Source organism: Geotrypetes seraphini, chromosome 9 (assembly GCF_902459505.1).
Source record: "Geotrypetes seraphini chromosome 9, aGeoSer1.1, whole genome shotgun sequence".
Lineage (NCBI taxonomy): Eukaryota > Metazoa > Chordata > Amphibia > Gymnophiona > Dermophiidae > Geotrypetes > Geotrypetes seraphini.
In genome coordinates this window covers 31513846-31535046 of record NC_047092.1, presented here as the reverse complement: position 1 = coordinate 31535046, position 21201 = coordinate 31513846, and the positions used below count along the sequence as shown (strand labels likewise).

Genomic DNA, 21201 nt, shown 5'->3' with positions numbered 1-21201 from the left:
ACGATTAATGCATTATTAATAATTAATCTTGTGCAGCCCATTCTCTGCTTGCCTGCCTGCCTTCCTCTCCTCCCCTCCCTTTGGTCCAGCATTTCTCCCTCCTGCACCCCACCATGGCCCAATGCTTCCCCTACATCCCAGCTCATCTTTAAGCCAGTCTTCAATCTGCAGCCAGCAGCAACCCTAGTAAAAGGCTGCCTGCGGCCTGAATCAGGCCCTTCTGAAAGGAAATTATGTCAGAAGGGGATAGGCCAGGTCAGAGGGAAAGGCCTGTGCAGGTTGTAGGCAGTCTTTCACTAGGGCTGCTGCTGGCTACAGGAGGGGGTCATTGGGCCATAGTGGGGTGCAGGGGAAGGGATAGGGCTGCAGTGGGGTGCAGGGGCATCAAGGATGGTGGGGTGTGGGGAGAGAAGAGATGCCAGATAGTATAGGGAAGAGTGGGGAGAGATGTTGGATTGTGCAGGGGGGAGAGAGGAAATTAAGAGAATTAGACTTGGATCTGGGTTTGAAAGGGGGAAGAGAGAGAATTTGACATGTGGCTAGGAGCTTGGGGCTAGGGCATGGAGAGAAAAAGAGAACTGGACCTGGGGCTAGGGAAGAGGGAGCTTGGGGCTAGGGGAGGGAAAAGAGAGAGAATTGGGCTAGGTGGTGAAGGAGAGAAAGAGAACTGGACCTGTACCTGGAGGGAGTGGAAGGGAGAGATAGAAATGGAAATGGGTGAGAGTGGGGTGAGAGAATTGGATGGAACTGGGGGAGAAGGGGATGGGAGGGGGACAGACCTGGGAGAAGAGAAGAGAAGGAAAGACCCAACGTGGGTCCCCTTCCTTGGGCTCAGGTCCCCTCCAAAGATGCAGTATCTGTTCAATGGACCTGGATCTGGGGGGTGAGGGAGGGGGGAGGAAGAGAGAAAATTGGATTTGGGGGTTGAATGGGAGAAGAGAGGGAGAGAATTGGACCTGGAAGTAAAGGGACAGGAGAGGGAAGGGAGTTGGCCCTGGGACAAAGAAAGGAAGATAATAATGCCCCCTCCCTGACTTGGGCCCCCTTCCTTAGGCTCAGACCCCCTCCAAAGCTAGAGTATCTGTTCAGTGGCTGGTGGGGTAACTGAAGCCCAAGTCGCACCCTTCCTCCTCATACTGCCTCATACTTCCTCCTCATACTGCACCATGCCTCTAGTCACCGACACTTACAGTCCCCAAGCGTACTCAATTCAGGCATAAACTGCATTCTCAGGGAGTGCTGGCATTGTTGGCTGGAGGCACACTGATGACTTTGTCGGTCTTGAGGCAGCACAAGGAGGTAGCTATGGCAATAGATTTTTTTTTTTTTGACTGGCAGGGCTTCAGCATCCCTACCATCAAAGGTATAAAGCCTAATGTGGGGAGGAGGGAGAGGAAATGCATGTTCCTCATGGGTCCTCCCAATGGAATCCTGGCTATGCCCTGCCTTTAATCGTGCGATTAATCACAATTATAAATTTTAATTGAAATGCAGCCCTAAAAAATACAAATAAAAATAATTGAAAGAGGAACATCAATTTATAAAGGAAAGAAACAATCACACTAGTTAGGCATAGGGAAGGGGGATAAAAGTTCAGTCCAAAAAAATCAAAAGGATTGCATGGGGGAGGGAGAGATCACCAGAAATCCAACAGCCTAAATTTTTTTCTCTTTATTCAGTACCAGGAGATTATCAGAAAGTCAGGAGGCAACTCAATTGAGGGAGGTCTAGGAAAGAAGTTGGAAAAAAGAAGAATGTCAGCATAAATTAATGCCTTAACATCTGAGTCTTGAATAAAGATGGCTAGAGCAGCAAGGAAAATATTTAAAAGAATAGGGGATAGACTTGAACCCTGCAGAGCTCCACTAGTCAATGGCATAAGTTGTTGATGCAGTAGACACTGAGAAAGATTGGTTGCTAAGAAATGAGGGAAACCAGTTAAGGACAGAGTCTTCAATATCTACATATGCGCCTTCAAACCCTCCACGGAGATATTGTTGTGGCAACTGATGTTGCTCTCCACAGGCTTTTGTTTATGTTTGTTGCGGTTCGATTTGATACTTTTCAGATTAGGGACCCCTGATGAAGGCGTTTTAACCAAAACACAGACCGTGTCAGGTCCCCTAGTTTGTACTAAGGTGGTGGCACTAACCACAACATATTATCTCAATAAACTTAGTCTGCATTTTGTACCTTTGTCTGCAGTTTGTTTTTGTATGTTCTGATTGTTTTTTTCACTGCAGACTAGTTGGATAGTGTTTTTATTTAAACCAGTTAAGGACAGAGTCTCCAATATCTACATATTCTAAAAGACGAGGAAGAAGCAAAGAATGGTCAACGGGGTCAAAGGCAGTGGAAAGGTCAAGGGAAATAAGGACAATCTGATTAGAGTCCAGGAGGGAGTGAAGACTTGAGAAGGGCATTGATAACAGTTTCTATTCTGTGAGATGATCTAAAACCAGCTTGACAGGGGTGTAGGATCAGAGAGCTTCCACATGAACAGAAAGTTCAGAGAAGACAATCTTCTCCATCAATTTAGACAGAAAACACAGATTTGATTTGAGGTGATAGCTGGCTTGTTCCTTTGGGCTCAAGGTGGACTTCTTCAAAAGGGCAGACCAATGTTTGCTTCCAAGGTTGGGGAATGATGCTCTTGGTTATGGGAGTAGGCCAATGGAACTACAGCATGATGAGGCATTTTGACTCAGAAGGAAGGAATTGGGTCCAATGCATATGTTTTATAGTGAAAACTTGATTATAAGAGAGAAAATTGAGCCATGGTCGGTATAGTAAAGTTATTCTAGCTATAGAAGGGTTAATTGTGGGGGGAAGGAGTATTAGGCATCAGAGAAAGCAAGTTATGGGTATAGTATCCTCTAGCAGGGGTATCAAAGTTCCTCCTCGAGGGCCGCAATCCAGTCGGATTTTCAGGATTTTCCCAGTGAATATGCATGAGATCTATTTGCATGCACTGCTTTCATTGTATGCTAACAGATCTCATGCATATTCATTGGGGAAATCCTGAAAACCCGACTGGATTGCGGCCCTCAAGGAGGGACTTTGACACCCCTGCTCTAGAGGAAGGATGCTTGTAGAGTGGTTATTTTAAATTGGAAAAAAAAGGACCTAGATTATCAGCAGAAGGATGTAAAGTTATGGCAGTGGAGGAGGAGGATTTTTGATGCAAGAGCATTAACAGCACAAAAGAGTTGTTTACTAGAACAAGGGGAATTGTTAATCAAGCGAGAAAAATAGCCTTGCTTTGCCTTTTTTAGATGATAAGTATGATTAGCAGATTCTACATTAGAAAGAGCAGGGGAGACCGAGTCTTATGCCACAGGAGTTCCACTCTCCTGTTACCACTTCAACCATTGCAAACCTTGATGAACAGAGTAGATAGACCATATGGTCTTTATCTGCCTTTATTTTTCTGTGTTTCCATGTTTCTATTGGTATATTTCTATTCGTATGTAAATCACTTTGAAAATCAACACCTATTCTAAATCATCAATTTGTCATTGATACACAGTAAGACATTTTATAGCAAATAATGCTTCATGGCTTCTGCTACTTCTTAAACAGAAATGGAAGGATGTAAGTTGTATTGAGCAATAAACACAACAATATGGAAAAACCCTTAGTAAATCTTTCTCTAAAAGTTTTGTTAGATGTGTGATCTTACCTGCAGGTATTTAAGGAAGAGATAGCAAAGTTGCTTACCTATCACAGGAGTTCTCTGTAAACAGCAGAGGAATGGAGCCACACTTGCCCATCGTCCATCTCCTCAATAAAATGTGTTAATTAAGCTAGTAACATAACTGAATAACCAGGGCGTGGAGATCAGGAGGCAAGGGGTCCGCAAATGCTCAGTGGTTTAAAAAAAACAACCTTACTATACCTAGGGGAGAGCACTGGCACTCGGGCTCAGTCAGAGGACTTTACCAGCAAGTGTGCCTGCATTTCCTCTTTCTATCTCCTGAGATTGCATCTGCCCAAGCACTAGTACTTTTGGTATATTTTGTTATTTTAGTTTACATGTGAAAACATAGGGCTGAAATTTTGGGACTGCAAAGTCTAGGGAATTATGGATTGTTCTTGGTAAAATCATCAAGGCTGTAAAAAGACTACTGTAAAAATTAAGAGTTTTGTTGATCATCCTTAATTATTTTCTTTCAGACTTTATTAGTTTCACACTGCTAAGCCATTAAAGAGAACAAATATACCCAGTATGTCTGAATGCTTTCTCTTCCCCCTCTGTTCACTTTTATTTACTCTTCTCTACACATATAGAGCTCCTGATAACATTGTCGCTCTTGGAATCTATTTTTCAAATATATCTAATTTAATATTTTAGTGTAATAGGTGTGTCATTCTTGACAGTAGGATATTCTCCCCATTCTTACAAGCAGTCCAGAGGGTTCTGCTGCTCCAGTTTGTCCTTCTATACGAGAGCTAGAAGATGTCTTTCTAATCTGCTCTGTATATTCTTTATTTTCAGTATTTTTTGTGGTTTTTGCAGTTATCATTGCTCTAGAGCTCCCAGTGTGGGGGTAAGTTCTGCCTGCATGGAGAAGAAGCAGACTTGGGTCTGCAGCCGGCAGGTTATTTCCTTGGGGACCTGTTTGACCAGCATGCAGAAAACTTTGTGGAGCTCGAGGTCCATTGCCCTAGAAGCTTAGCTCACCTACTGGTTCTCAGATGTGCGGAGAGTTGAGTAGGTTCAGCGAATGGCCACCAGGATGGTCTCAGGTCTCAAGGATCTCCCGTATGAGGAACGATTGAGTAAGTTGCAGCTGTACTCACTCGAGGAACGCAGAGAGAGGGGAGACATGATCGAGACGTTCAAATATGTCACAGGCCGTATCGAGGTGGAAGAGGATCTCTTTTTCCTTAAAGGACCCACGGCAACAAGAGGGCATCCGTTGAAAATCAGGGGTGGGAAATTTCATGGCGACATCAGAAAATATTTCTTCACCAAAAGGGTGGTTGATCGCTGGAATAATCTTCCACAACAGGTAATTGAGGCCAGCAGCGTGCCAGATTTTAAGAAAAGATGGGATTGGCATGTGGGATCTCTTCATGGAGGTAGTTAGGGGGTGGGCCATTAGTGTGGGCAGACTGGATAGGCCGTGGCCCTTTTCTACCGTCATGTTCTATGTTTCTATGTTCTATGTTTCTATGAGTGCAAGTTGTTAGGCATTCACAGGGGGCTCAGAGGGGCTCTTCAGGGTACCAGCTGCAATTTCACCTCCCCCCTTCACTTGCATGGTTTTGCAGAGGTTGAAGATCAGTCCAACTTCGGTCTGACTGGCAGCCCAAAGATTTCAGCGTTTGGAAGACTGACTGATTGAGGCAAGAATTCTGGCAGTGCATGAAAATCTATCTCATGCATATTCATTGTGTATTTCCTGAAAACCCAATGGGACTAGACATGCACAGAGGACTGGGTTGGGAATGGCTACCATATGAGTTGGGACTTTTTGCTCCTCCACTGGTGATTTGTTTTCACTTTGCAAGACTATTTTTTTGTGGCAATGCCATTCTTATGGAATAAGTTTCCTGAGGTTCTATGACATGAAAGAAAGTAATTGCATATTTGCAAAAGGGTTAAAGCATGGTTATTGGTTATATTTTGTGTTAATTTGATGGTATAGTGAAGGATGGTTGCAATGGTTAGTTTCAAATCATTTAATGTAACTGTAAATTTTGTTTTATTGTTCCAGTATATTGCCTCAAGTTTTTGCAGTAGAGGCGATTAATATGTGCTAATAAATAAATAAATAACAGCCATTTCAAATTAAATACAGTGCTGTCTGATTATCTGACATCTTGTTGCTTCAAGGGAATGTAGTGTAAGACTTTAATTAGTTTCAAAGACAAACAGTAAATAGGGTTATGCAGGAAGGTCTTCAGTAAAATGAAGAAATAAAATATAATATACACAAAATAGAAAAAGCCCTGAAAATTTGAATCAATTCTGAACAAAAAATTACATAGAGGAGCATAATTTTGAAAAAATGTCTAAGTCCCCTTTTGGCCTAAGGCCCTAAACGCTGAAAGTAGCAGCAGGGAAAATGTCCATTCTCAAAAAAAAAAACATCCAAAATGAGGGGTTTTTTTTTGAGAATGGCCTACCTCTAAGTTCAGCAGTTTAATCGCCGAGACCACCACTACGTCTAATCTTAGAACACATTATCAACCAAAAAATTGCCTAAGTCCCAAACGCCCAAAAAAAGACCTTTTAGGTGAAGGAGGGGCCAATCCTTCGTCTAAAAGCTGGATTCTATAACCAGCATCTGTCAAAAACAACACCGGTTACAGAATACAGAATACCCCTCCCCCTGAACTGCCATGAACCGGAATTGGCCCAGTTGCCTTAGGGGTGGGGTGGGGTCACGGGTCGCCTTGGCAAGAGGGGTTTGGCTCTCTCCTGCCTATATTGTTTTGGGGTGGAGGGGTTACGGGGGGGTGCGCCTCGGCAGGAGGGGATAGGGTCCCTCCTGCCAGTATTTGAGGAGTCGGGGGCTCGTACCTCGGAAGGAGGGGTTGGGCTCCCTCCTGCCGGTATTGTCAGGGTGGGGGAGTGGATAGCGATCGTGGCAGGAGAGATTGGGCATCTCTCCTGCCGTGGTTCGCGGCAGTTCAGGGGGGGCCGGATCGCATTCGCGATCGTTACGGTGAGGGGTGGGCAGGTTGCTGGGGCTGCTGAGCTGATCGTGGCAGCCGTGATCAGCTCAGCGGCTCCTATTCAAATCTTTTACCTGTTTTAACTTGGTCTAAGTCACAATGTATAAGTTCCGACTGGGCAAAAATTACATCAAAATGCAACCATGAGAAATTCAGTCTTGATGGATACAGGACTACTACTGCAATTCAAAACTCAACAATGATGACACTGTAAAGTTTTGGTGCTGTTGCAAACGTTCATTGCATACTTCAGTGGCAGTGTGCATACTAAAAAAGTGAATTTTACATTTAAAAAGTGTACTTCCTGCCTCACAAGCATGTATTCCAGTTCTCATATAAATACACTGCATACAAAAAAGTAAATCACAACATGTGCTAGGTAGTGTGTTTCAGAAACATTATGCTTAAAGGTGAATCACTGAGGAATAGGCTTAGAAAGTTAGAAACATAAAAGCATGATGATAGATAATGAACCACATAGAAAAGTTTCACCTACTCCATGATTCCCAATCATGCTTTAGACCATCATTCAGTACAGAAACTGTAATTGCCTCCCTCTTGAATGACATCATAATAATAATAATAACTTTATTCTTCTATACCGCCACAATCTTGCGACTTCTAGGCGGTTTACAATCAAGAGAGCTGGACATTCAGTGAAATACAATAAGCAGATATTCAGAGGAAATACAGAGAGCAGAGACTTTAAGAAAGCAAGAAAATAGAAATACAAATTGCTGAGCAAGAGTATAAGATGTGCATTTTGGTAGGTGATGTCCGAGAGGCCCTGTTTGGAATGGGCCGCAAGTTTTAGAAAATAACAACGAAAAATTACGATAAGATAAAGATAACAGATTATATGTATCACAGTATCGTGAAATTCAAGTGGACTAAGGAGGGAGGGGGTAAAGGTAGGGGGTGGGGGAGAAAGAAGGGAGAGCGGGTCAATTGTTTAGACATGTATGACATATTGAGTAAAGGTCTAAATGCACTAGGGTGTAGATATAAGACCTTTTTAGATAGGACCCTAGCATTTCAAGCTGGTTAGGTAAATGTATTCAGCAAGCTATGTTATCCTATTGCTGTTTTCGGAAATTAATTAAGACCACTTTGTTCGATAAGTTTATTACATAGTGAGTTTTATTATTGAAATTCTATTTTATAAATATTTGTATTTTTTACTGTATTATTGTATTTTGCTGATTGTCCAGCTCTTTTTAGTGTGACCACCTAGAACTTTTAGTTATGGCGGTATAAAAGAATAAAGTTATTATTATTATTATTAGTGCATTTGACCTAGTGGACCACGACTTACTGCTGCTTTGGCTAGACTGCTTTGGACTATCGGGAAATGTCCTCCAATGGTTCCAAGGCTTCTTAAAATGTCGCAGCTACCAAGTGCAGTCTGGAGAGACCTATCTGACAAATGGACCAGCAAATGTGGTGTTCATCAAGGCTCCCCTCTATCACCCCTTCTCTTCAATGTCTATCTATCCTCCCTGGGAGCTCATCTAAAAAGCTTAAATGTTGCCCACTGTAGTTACACTGACGACATTACTATTGTCCTCCCTGTCACCTGCCTGCCACCTGCAGAGATTCAAAGAATAGACTCGGTCTTATCCACTATAGAAGAATGAATGTCACATTTCAAGTTAAAAGTACTCAGTGAATAAGGTGGATGTGAGGATGAGAAATGGTGAAGTTTCACTGAGTTTGGCATCACTTCGCCTTAATCTGGAGCTTTCTACTAACTAAGAAGGCCCTTTTGAAGATGTGCTTTCAATGAGGATTTAATTAATTGTTTCTGCTCCTGAAGAAGTCAACGAAACGGAGCTCTTTCGAGCCAAAACAACCACTCGTTGAGATTCAGATAAATTTACTGAACAGAAATTATTAATTGTGACCTGTGACTTTCCCTCTTGATTTCAATTTCATGAATGGACATGAACTGTGATCTGTGATTGTTTTACATACGATTTTTGAAAAAAAGAAAAAAAGCAAATATATTTTTTACATTTTTTGCACTTTAGCACTTTGCACTTTATCTTCTGATATTCTTTTGATGGGTGAAGCTTTTTGAGTCGCTTTTTGCTCCTATATTTTCCTCTCGTGGTTTTTCACCGTGCATTTAATTCTCATAAGAGACGAATGATTTATGGGGCAGAGCTTATTTAGGTTTTTTTAAAACCTGGTGCTGGTCTATGAGCTTTCTGCCCAGGGCCTTGAAAGGTTATCGATGTTGTACATTTAGGCCCATACTGAAGTGTCTCATATTTATTGATTATTTTTGACTGTAGCCAGTGAATACCTTTTGAGAGTTAAATATAGGGCACTGCCAATATTTTTGTGTTTTGTTGGACTCTTATTTTGGTAGTACTCTCAGAGTTCCTTTGTCGCCATCAGATGGACAAGACATTCCTACAGCACATGCTCTAAAGAATGCATACAAAGCATACACTTAAGCTAAAGGTAACAAATGTAAATGAAAATAATCTCATGCTTCTCTTGTTCCTCATTTTATACACACTAATACACACTATAGTCATATGCAAGGCTTTTTAGCCCAGAAATGGGAAAGTAAGAGCGCAGGGTAGGAGGTCCCTTCTGCATACGCATGCTTTCTTGACTTGCTCTTTTCGCTATGATCAAAGGCTGCCTGGTCCAACCAGGTGACCTTTTGCCCAGCCCAATCAGCTGATCTGTAACATACCTTTGAAAAGAAAGTCACCTGGACCAAGCGTGCAGCAGCACTTTGTACACAGGCACAGGTCATCCATACTTTGGGAAAGGTGCTCTTTTTTACCTGAATGTAATTTAATATGAAGCACCCTGTTGTAACACACTATATCAGTGCTGATATAAAATACTATAAATTAAAGTACAGTTTCACGGGTACTTTTAATTATGTTCTTGAAACATTTGAAAATGGCTGGTGTAAGAAATATACTGTACAATTCCTTATTCTTAACATGAAATATGATGCCCTGAATCTCCAAAGAGGCATCCTTGATGAAAGTAAATTAACAGTCAGCACGGTATGGGGTTTTATGTCACTGCAGTGAGACCTAGTTCTTTGAAGTCAACAATGATTTCTCATGGTGTCTCCTGCCCTCTAGTGAGCAGTTTGTATGCTGCAGCTGTATATTTTATGAAGCAGGAACTTTTCTCTATTATTCTTTTATTGCGTCTTTGAAAACATTTTGAGCTCGTAATATTAGCACATGAAATATGTCTGCTTTACCTTAAAGACTCTGAAGAATAGCTAAAACCCCGCATTGGAAATGTTTCTGGTTTTCTTTTTGGTTCTTTAAAATTACTGCGCTTTGGAATAACCTTCCTGTCCAGCTGCGTAATGTGGGCTCTTTCCAATTATTTCGAAAACGTGGCTATTTTCAAAAATGTAAATTCCGCTGCTCTCTATATAATCACCGATTCTTATTATGTTTTCCTTTCTTCAAAACTCTTGTAAACCGTGCCAAGCTCTATCCTTTCAGAGAAGATGTGGTATATAAGCTTAAGGTTTAGTTTAGTTTCTTTCTATTGAAATTTGACCCGGTGAGGGTGCATGGATATTTCCCGTGCAAAATTACTACTACTGCTTATCATTTCTATAACGATACTAGATGCATGCAGTACTGTACATTACATGAACCATGAAGAGACAATCCCCGCTTGACAGAGCTTACAAAACAACTATTAAAAGACAATGAACAGTGAGGAGAGAATTTCATGATGGTTAATGACTAGTCAGAAAATATGAAGGGCGATTCTAAAGAAACCTTTACAGAATGGTAAGGCTGACCACTGTTTCCTCTAAGCTGAGCTGGAGTTTTCTACGTAAAGTCCTGACAGTGGTGGGGGACAGGCAAACTCCATCAGACTCCAGAGAACCTGCCTTCCCTAGCAATGGAAAATGAAGTATTGAAGCACCATCCCCTACTGGCTGAGCATCTTAATAACGCACGCTTCCTCCTATCTTAGTTTTAGAAAACTAGTAAAAACAAACCGGTGTCAGGTCAAAACCGCGGAAGACAAAGGCGCGCACCGACAACTGAGCGCAGCGCGGAGGTGCGCGCCGAAGAAAATAACTGTTTTTAGGGGCTCCGACGGGGGTGTGGGGGGGGAACCCCCCACTTTACTTTATACAGATCGTGCCACGTTGTGGGGGCGTTGTAGGGGGTTTGTGGGGTTGTAACCCCCACATTTTACTGAAAACTTTACTTTTTCCCTAAAAACAGGGAAAAAGTTAAGTTTACAGTATAATGAGGGTGGTTACAATCCCCCAAACCACCCACAACGCCGCCGCGATCTGTATTAAGTAAAGGGGGGGGCTCCCCAACAAAAACCCCCATCAGAGCCTCTAAAAACTGTCATTTTCTTCGGCGCACACCTCCGTCTTGCACTCAGTTGTCAGCGCGCGCCTTTGTCTTCCGTGGTTTTGTCTATGAACCAAACAAACCTGTTCAACCGATTTATATCCCAATTGCATCCTTTGCCCTATCGCTTTACTCCATCTGATTTTTACCATGTTCTCTCATTTCCTCTCTGCTCTTGGCCTGCTGGAATGGATGTCTGTCCAGTGCCCCACTCTCACTGATTGTTTGCAGCAGGCTCCTGCTCTCTTTTTCCTGTATCCGCTTCATGTACTTTAATACCTTCTTTGAACCTATCTTCGCTGATTGTCCAACTCCTCTTATTGTGAACCTTCTCAAACTACTATGGCTTTGGCGGTATATAAGAATAAAATTATTATTATTATTATAACTGGCAGCAATACAGTTGGAGGACCTCCGCTCCTTAGAGGGAACAGTGATGCGATTGGTGCACATAATTGGCAGTTGTGTGTATAAATGCTAGGCACTATTTATAAACAATGCACCTAATTTGTTTAGTGCGGAACTGTCAGGAGGGCATATATGTTGGCAGATCATGGACATGTCACCATGTGATGTGCAAAATGTATAGAATGCTATCAGTTGTGCACGTTGTATGGCATATTTAGGTGCACCCACTTAAGGCAGCCATTCATTCACCTGTCATAAGCAGGCACACCTAACTTTTGGTGTGTCAATGTGGCTATGCATTATTATTCTATATTGACTTATATATTTAAACTGTTATAGAATTGGTGCTAAGGGGAAATTCTGTAAATGGCATCTAAAAACATAGGTGCCTATCTCTTGTTGATCATATTTAGGACCTGTTATAAAATCGCACCTAACTTAAAACTTACACACCTATAATTTAGGCCAGGGTTTTAAAGGCCAATTATAGGCACCCAAGTCCTTTAGAATAGTGGTTCCAAACCTTTTTAACACCAAGGACCACTTTTATAGAAGCAGATTTTTCCAGGGACCGTTCAGGGGGGGGATGATTTGGGTGGGGTTTGTAGGGCAGTTTTGTACACAATATACATTACATTTCTATTATTATTAAGTTATAATATTGTAATAGAAATTATACAACTTACCATAATGCAGAATCAATGGGAGCCCTGAGCTTGCAGAACCCCGATGACCCCGCCAACCCATTCCCCTGCGCAGCATCTTTCCATCTCTCACTCCCATCCTATCCCGCACAGCATAACACCGCCAACCCTCCCACCGCGAGGCCAACATACCTCCATTCCAAACAGCAATGGTGCCATCAGTGATGCAGCGGCAGAAGGAAGGCCCTGGCAGGGAAGGCAGCGAAGCAGCCTGTTCAGTGCTGGCACCATTGCTGTTTGGAACGGAGGTATGTTGGCCTCGCGGTGGGAGGGTCGGCGGGGTTCTGTTCGAGATGGGAAGGAGGGATGGAAAGATGTTGAGCAAGGGGATCCCTCACGGCCCAGCTGTCAGATGACCAGCTGCAGACCGGGGGTTGGGGACCCCTGCTTTAGAAAATTGTGCCTAGTAGCGCCTTAGTCCTTCTCCAACCCTAAACATGCCTACTTTGAAGTTAGGCGCCATGCAATATGTGTCTATCTTTTGTAGAATCGTGCCTAAGAAGAAAGGTGCCTATCAATCAATAATTCATTTTTATTTTTTCAATTATGACCTTGTTAAAGCTAGTTAAGGCCCCCTTTTATCAAGCTGCATTAGGGTTTTTTAACGCTGGCTGCTGCGGTAGAAACTCCGACGCTCATAGAATTCCTATGAGCATCAGAGCTTTTACTTCAGTAGCCAATGATTAAAAAACCCTAACATGGCTTGATAAAAGGGGACATGTTAGCCACTTAAATTTAGGAACCTATTTATTTAGGCATCTATCTTTGGGCACCTCTTATAGAATTTGTCTCAAAGTGCCACTGCTTGCCCTGGATGGTAGCATGAAATGTTGCTACTATTGGGGGTTTTGCCAGGTACTTGTGACCTGAATTGGCCACCGTGAAGAATAGGATACTGGGCTAGATGGTTTGACCCAGTAAGGCTAATCTTATGCGACCACTTTATAATATCAGGTACTTTTGGTGCTATTAATCTTTCCCCCTTGACAGTCATGTCCTAATGGAGTGGAAGTGGAAAAGTAGCCTAATAGAGCAGTGGACTGAGAATGAGTGGACCTCAGTTCAAATCCCACTCCATGTGATCTTGGGTATGTCACGTAACCCTCCAATACCACTTAGACTGGAAGCCTTCTGAGGACAGGAAAATAGCTACTGTACCAGAATTTAACTTGCCTTGAGTTACAACTGAACAAAAATAGTGAGCTAAATCCTAAATCTCTAGCCCTTCTAAGTTTGGGTAGACATATTTGAGCCTTATAGGTTGTTATGCAATTCATTGACCACCATAAGATATACATAAAATATTGCCTAGTATTTGGGTTTCTGCCAAGTACTTGTCCCCTGGATTGGCCACTATTGGAAACAGGATAATGAGCTAGATGGACCTTTGGTCTGGTCTGACCCAGTATGGCTATTCTTATATTCTTAAGTATCTCTGTTCAATAGTTGTGATCAGTACCTTAAAAACTCATATGTAGCAATATTTTGTGATAATTCTTTTCACTGATTCAATAAAATCCAGTTCTCCTTTATGGCTACTGGAACGCTGCACTTTAAGACCCCCCTTCCATTATAATCAAATTCAACTACTGCATTTTGTTTTGGTTTAACCAAGAGTGACAGTTTGAGAGCAGTAGAGATTAGTGATGTTATCATAGTTATGAAAGCTGTTCTGCGACTGATTTGACAGTTACCAGATGAGCCACAGTCATTGCATTCAAATGTCAAAGCCCTTGTGACCTCCAGGGCTAAGAATTGTAAAAGTGTGTGTTCAGTTTATTTAGCAACTGTTCAGATAAAGCAATCAGTACAGTGATGACAAAATATGTGTATGGGTTTTTGCTGCCACTGCTCACGTGAAGCTCAAGAGTAATTCATGACTTCCTACCTGGTAAAATGGCAAAATATTTATGAAGCAGTAAGATTACTGTATTTTCACGCATATAACGCGTGCGTTATACACGATTTTTACAAACCGTGCATAACCTTGCGCGTTATACGCGTGAGCGCGTTTTACAACTTTTTTTTACATAGTTCCCCCCTCCCCCCGATGTCCGATTCACCCCCCCCCCCCCGCAGGACCGCTCGCAAGCACTCGCACCCACCCCCCCCCACCCCGAAGGACCGCTCGCACCCCCACAGCCTCCCGTCCCCCCCCCCCCATCATGTAGAAGCTCCTACCGTTGTCCTGCTGCTTCCTCTTGGCGGTTCCGGCCCTTCTGTGAGCCCTGCGTCTGCGCTGCTTCCTCTTCCGGCGGTCCCGCCCTTTCTCTGGCGTGGAAGCAGCAGGACAACGGTAGGAGCTTCTACATGATGGGGGGGGTCGGGAGGCTGTGGGGGTGCGAGCGGTCCTTCGGGGTGGGGGTGCGGGTGCGAGTGCATGCGAGCGGTCTTTCGGGGTGGGGGTGCAGGTGCGAGTGCATGCGAGCGGTCCTTCGGGGTGGGGGTGCGAGTGGTCCTGCGGGGGGGTGAATCGGATGTTGGTGGGGGGCATCAGGCTTTCAGGGTGGGGACAGGACTTCAAGGGGGAGAGGAGAGTCGGGGCGGGCGAAAGGAGAATCGGGGTGGCCAGAGGAGAGTCGGGGCGGGTGAAAGGAGAGTCGGGCAGCGACGGGAGAGTCGGGGCAGCATGCGCGGATTACGGGTGTGCGCGGTATATAAAAATTTATTTACATAAATTACAGTTTCCCGCGCGGTATATGCCAGAAGGATTCTGGGCTGTATTAGTCAGTAGAAGGAAGAAGGTGTTGATGCCCCTGTACAGGTCATTGGTGAGGCCCCACTTGGAGTATTGTGTTCAATTTTGGAGACCGTATCTGGCGAAAGACGTAAGAAGACTTGAGGCGGTCCAGAGGAGGGCGACGAAAATGATAGGAGGCTTGCGCCAGAAGATGTATGAGGAGAGACTGGAAGCCCTGAATATGTATACCCTAGAGGAAAGGAGAGACAGGGGAGATATGATTCAGACGTTCAAATACTTAAAGGGTATTAACGTAGAACAAAATCTTTTCCAGAGAAAGGAAAATGGTAAAACCAGAGGACATAATTTGAGGTTGAGGGGTGGTAGATTCAGGGGCAATGTTAGGAAATTCTACTTTACGGAGAGGGTGGTGGATGCCTGGAATGCGCTCCCGAGAGAGGTGGTGGAGAGTAAAACTGTGACTGAGTTCAAAGAAGCGTGGGATGAACACAGAAGATTTAGAATCAGAAAATAATATTAAATATTGAACTAGGCCAGTTACTGGGCAGACTTGTACGGTCTGTGTCTGTGTATGGCCGTTTGGAGGAGGATGGGCAGAGGAGGGCTTCAATGGCTGGGAGGGTGTAGATGGGCTGGAGTAAGTCTTAACAGAGATTTCGGCAGTTGGAACCCAAGCACAGTACCGGGTAAAGCTTTGGATTCTTGCCCAGAAATAGCTAAGAAGAAAAAATTAAAAAAAAAAAAATTTTAATTGAATCAGGTTGGGCAGACTGGATGGACCATTCGGGTCTTTATCTGCCCGTCATCTACTATGTTACTATGTATATGAGTGAAAATACGGTAATAGCCTTAATGAATATGCATGGAGAAGATTTGCATGCCTGTCACCTCCACTATATGCAACTTTTTCTCATGCATATTCATTAGGGATATCCTGAAAACCCGACTGGCTGGTGGTCCTCCAGAGCAGGGTTGGGGACCACTGGTTTAGACCACACACAAATATATTGTTTTTTTAGTACAGAAATTAAAGAAAGATTTTCTTGGAAATTTGGAACTATTTTAAAAATTGTTGAACTAATGGGCGTTTTTATCAAAGTGCAGTAAAAATTTCTAGTTATTACACATTAGTTACAAACCTTATTGCACGGCATCTTCACATACTGTTAATGCAAAGACAACATATTTATCGCCTGTTAACTGCATTACAGATAACGCAAATGCGCAATCACCAATTGAGTTGGTATTATGAGATCTGTGTTATCTGCTGCAGTGGCAGTTAATGCATGGTACCGTATATTAACTGCAACCCACACCTATTCCCTGCCCCATTCAATGCTATGTAGTTAACTTGGGGATCAGTATGTGCCAGTCCCCTAATTCTTTAAGCTTGGGCTCCTAGTTTTTAGAATAAGATAAGTTGCATATGCAACAGAATCCAATAATTGGATGTTAATTGAATTAACAGCTAATTATTGGCTAAGTTGGTGTTAATTGGTATTAATTGACCCCAATTGGCAGCTGCATCTGCAACTGCCCTCAAGTTATTCAAGAAGAAAAAAAAAAAAAAAATTTTTAATTGGGCAGACTGGATGGACCATTCGGGTCTTTATCTGCCGTCATCTACTATGTTACTATATGTAAGCTCTGTACCATTTTCTCTTACACACAACTTCTAGGAGGGCATGGCTGTAAGAGGGATATGGGCAAGTCAGGGACATACCTAGGAGTTAGAGTATTAGAAGTTACACACTTAATTGCCAGCAGCAAGGCATGAGCACTTACGCCAGCCTTTGACATGGCATAGGATTAGATGGCTCCAGAAAAAGGGGGACAGATTGAGACATCCGGGTTTTACTTCCATTGCGTTCAATGGAAGTAAAACCCAGATATCTCAATCAGTCCTCCTTTTTCTGGAGCCGTATGGTAACCCTAACATGGCATAAGTGCCTGGACCTAAAGTTAGGTGTGAAATTGTGAACTTATGCTAATATTCTATAATAGCAGGGAATGGCCGTTATAGAATGTATACTCAGTGTACATCATCCCAGCTCATAAATTGTGGCTCTTTTTATAGAATTTACCCCTAAGGGCTAGATTCACTAAGGACACCGATTGTGTCCCAACCACTTTGCAACCCCAACCCAATTCACTAACCTTCTGGCCGATCCTATCCGCACCCGATCCAATCCGCACATGCAAATGAGGGGAAATGCATGCATAAGTAGAAAGGCAGCGATTCACTAAACCAACGGAGGAACACCGATTGGGCTGGCTCATGTACTTGCTGACTGTCCTGCTCTCTGCTGCCCTGAAATCCCAGCATCAAAAATTAAAAAAACAATCAAAAGTGCCATGCTTTCTGCCGCCTCTGCCTCTCTGCTGCTATGCTCTCAGTTCTCTGCTGCCCTGCTTCATTAGCTCAGTGCAAAGCCAGTAGCATATCAAGGAAGCCAACGCTGGCTGCATGGTCATAGCAAGGAGGAGTAATGGAAGAAAAAGAAGAATTCCCTCCGGCGACCAAATTCCATTGCGTGCTCAGTAGCCCCCTTTAAAAACTTTGCGAGCCTGTGCTTTTAACCTGCAATTTTAACCCACAGGTTAAAAGTGGGGCTGCACTACGGCGAAAGGGTACAGGGAGAGCGAGCGCTGCCGACAACAGTCAGCTGAGCTGGCAGAGAAGGGAAGGGGAGAGCGGCGAGCGCTGCCGGCAGCGCCTGGGGATACCGATGACCGGGATCCGGTGGGGAGGACAGGAAAAGGCAAAGGCAAAGGGGCGGCCAATGGGACTCCCTCCAGCATATATCTTCAATTTCTTTTAACCCCAATGCTGAACAAGCAGCACCTGCATATTCAGGGAAGTCAGGAGAGCAAGCACATGCGCAGACCATCTACAGGCAAAGAAGGTGGTCTGTGCATACGTCAGGATCGCTCTGCAGTGATCTGTGCAGTTGCTGTGGGGTGTGCCTCCGATTGCATTAATTTGCATGAGGAGGCTTGGTGAATCGATCGCCCGGGAAGACTTGATCACGGATCATCCACTAATCGCCCAGCAAAGGTAACCTTAGTGAATCTAGCCCTAAATGTCAAGCCACTACATTAACTGATAGCACAGCCATGTTCTATCAGCATTCTTCTTTTAGCTAAATCTCCCTATAAGTTTTTATAAGATGTTATATTGGTTGATATACTGTATATTGTATAAGTATGTAAATGTGTGATCTAGGTGTCACAGTAGTCAATATGCTAAAATCTACCGCCCAGTGTGCAGCAAAGGTCAAAAAAGCAAACAGGATGCCAGGAATTATTAGAAAAGAGATGGTAAATAAGACTTAAGAATACTATACTGTTGTGCTCCATGGTGTGATCTCACCTTGAGTACTGCATTCAGTTCTGGTTGCTGATCTCAAAAAAGATAGAGCAGAATTAGAAAAAGTTCAAAGAAGAGTGGTCAAAATGATAAAGAGGCTGGAACTCCTCTCATACGAGGAAAGGCTAAAGAGGTTAGGGCTCTTCAGCTTGGAAAAGAGACAGCTGAGGGGGGATATGCTTGAGGTCTTAAAATCCTGAATGATATAGAAAAAGTGAATCCGTTTTGTATACTTTCAAAAATTACAAAGACTAGGTAGGGACCACTCCATGAAGTTACATGGAAATACCTTTAAAACAAATAGGAGGGAATAGATTTTTACTGAAACAATATTTAAGCTCTAGAACTCGTTGCCAGAGGATGTGGTAACAGCAGTTAATGTAGCTGGGTTTAAAAAAGGTTTGGACGGGTTTTCTGGAGGAAATGTCCATGGTCTGCTATAGAGACAGACATGGGGGAAGCCACTGCTTGCCCTGGGATCAGAAGCATGGAATGTTGGTACTATTTGGGTTTTTGTCAGGTACTTGTGATCAGGGCCGGATTTTCCTATAGGCTAACTAGGCTTCAGCCTAGGGCCTCAAGATCCGTGTCACATTTTTTATAAAGGTTAGTACCAATAACAACATGTTTCATTTAACATATTGATATATATCACAGTAATGATGTATTTTATTATCTCTCATGTAATATACAAACTTAAAAATGGGAGGTGAAAGGGCCTCATAAGTGGAATAGCCTAGGGCCTCTTTTCATCTAAATCCGGCCCTGCTTGTGATCTGGATTAGTCATTGTTGGAAACAGGATACCGGGCTAGATGGACCATTGGTGGCTAGTCTTATGTTCTTATGTGTATTTTCTATATAAATATATAAACAAATATATAGGAAAAAGAATTATATACTGTAGAATATATCCAAGTTCTAATGACATACTTATAAACACATTCTTCAGAAAGATAATACATGTATTTACATAACATTTTTTTTAAATCTAGGTATGGTGATATGGTACCAAAGACAATAGCTGGAAAGATATTTGGTTCAATCTGTTCCCTCAGTGGTGTTTTAGTCATCGCCCTGCCAGTCCCTGTAATTGTCTCCAACTTCAGTCGCATCTACCACCAGAACCAACGAGCTGACAAACGCAGGGCTCAGAAGGTGAGCGTCAGCTTTCTTATTGAATGATTTGTGTGTTTAACTTGATATAGCCCAAATCCCCCTAGAATGCTGGCGAGGGAAGGCGAGGTAAATGTGCATTTGTGATTGAGAGCACCTGTACCTCACTGCTGAAAGGGTGGTTCTGACGGTTGCCACTCTTCCAGGATTGATATTAAAGACATCAGCAGACTTCCAAGTTAAGCTGACTGCAGCAGTAAGTTTTACGCCAAGAGTTTGATTGACTCAGGAGCTTAGAAGAGTTTCCAAAATAAAGATTGTGTTCACTTTTGCAAATAAAAATTGATCACATTCCACAGCAAGGGCTTCAAATGTGACTATTTATCAGAATTTGGAAAATGTTAGCAATGCAAAAATGGTGTCATTTCAGAAAAGGATAGGAAATATGAAATGCGCTTTCTTTTATTGAACCGAACCCTACCTTCTGTGGTAGATCAGCTTGTTGTAAGATCTAATTTAACCCCTTCTGGTACTAAGGGCTCCTTTTACTAAGCTGCGTTAGCATTTTTAGCGCACGCTAAACCCGTGCTACGCAGCTAGAACTAACGCCAGCTCAATGCTGGCGTTAGCGTCTAGTGCGCGCTATTCTTTGCGTTAATGCCCTAACGCGGCTTAGTAAAACGAGCCCTTAGGTTGCACTGTTATTGTTAAACCCATGACTTATTATAGCCCTTGAGCTCCCTGGTAGATTAGAACCTAGTGTGGATTTATGTTTCTTTTTCTCATTGTGATTGCTGCACAGGTATCATCTTGTGATCCGTTAAGTCTAATGATTTCTTATTTTACTTTCCTTCACTGTAATTTCTTTTGATAATATCTCATTGTTTACCAGTACTCAAACCCCCCTTTACGAAGCCACATTAGGCTTTTTTTTATCGCCAGCCATGGTGGTATTAGCATCAGAACTAATACCGCCATGGCCAGCAATAAAAAAGCTTAACACAGTTTTGTAAAAGGAAGGAGGAAGAGGAATACACCCTGGGAGAATGGGATAGAAATCGAAATAAATAAATATTTTGCAACTGTGAGGATAGAAACCTTCAAGATCATGAAGGGCATAGAAAGAGTAGATTTTTCAAATTATGGGGAACCACAAGTACAAGGGGGCACTCAGAGAAATTGAAAGGGGGAAGGTTTAGAACAAACGCCAGGAAGTTCTTTTTCACCCAGAGGGTGGTGGATACATGGAACGCGTTACCGGAGGATGTAATAAGCAGGAGCACGCTACAGGGCTTCAAAGAAGGTTTGGATAGGTACCTGGAAGACAAAGGGATTGAGGGGTACAGATAGGAGTAGAGGTAGGTTATAGGGATAAGATTAGAGGATTAGAGGCAGTTACAAAATTAGTCAGGGACACTGTTCAGGCAATTAACATAGAAACATAGAAACATAGAATATGACGGCAGAAAAGGGCTGTAGCCCATCAAGTCTGCCCACGCTAATGACCCACCCCCAGACTTCACCCGGCCTGATGGGCCACCGTGGGAGCGGACCGCTGGGCAAGATGGACCTCTGGTCTGCCTCAGCGGAGGCAACTTCTTATTTTCTTAAGTTGTACTTGTAGTTGCAGTTTAATTTTGCAATAATCTAAGGGTTTTAGGGCCCCCTTTATCGAGCTGCGCTAGAGGATTTTAGCTTGAGCTAGCGAGGTAAATGCTCCAACGATCATAGGATTCCTATGAGCATCGGAGCACTTGCCTCACCGGCCCGTGCTAAAATCCTCTAGTGCAGCTTGAGTAAAGGGGGGAGGGTGATTAGGTTTATAGTGAGGTGGAGTGAT

General features: G+C 43.1%; 1 protein-coding gene across 1 annotated transcript in view; it reads left to right on the top strand.

Annotated features, from left to right (window-relative positions):
• Window positions 1–21201, top strand: part of KCND2 (potassium voltage-gated channel subfamily D member 2) — a 244700-nt gene that overhangs the window by 199746 nt on the left and 23753 nt on the right. Inside the window, exon 2 of the mRNA XM_033958602.1 lies at window positions 19241–19403. Coding sequence (XP_033814493.1) covers window positions 19241–19403 — 163 coding nt within the window. The remainder of the gene's footprint in view (window positions 1–19240; window positions 19404–21201) is intronic.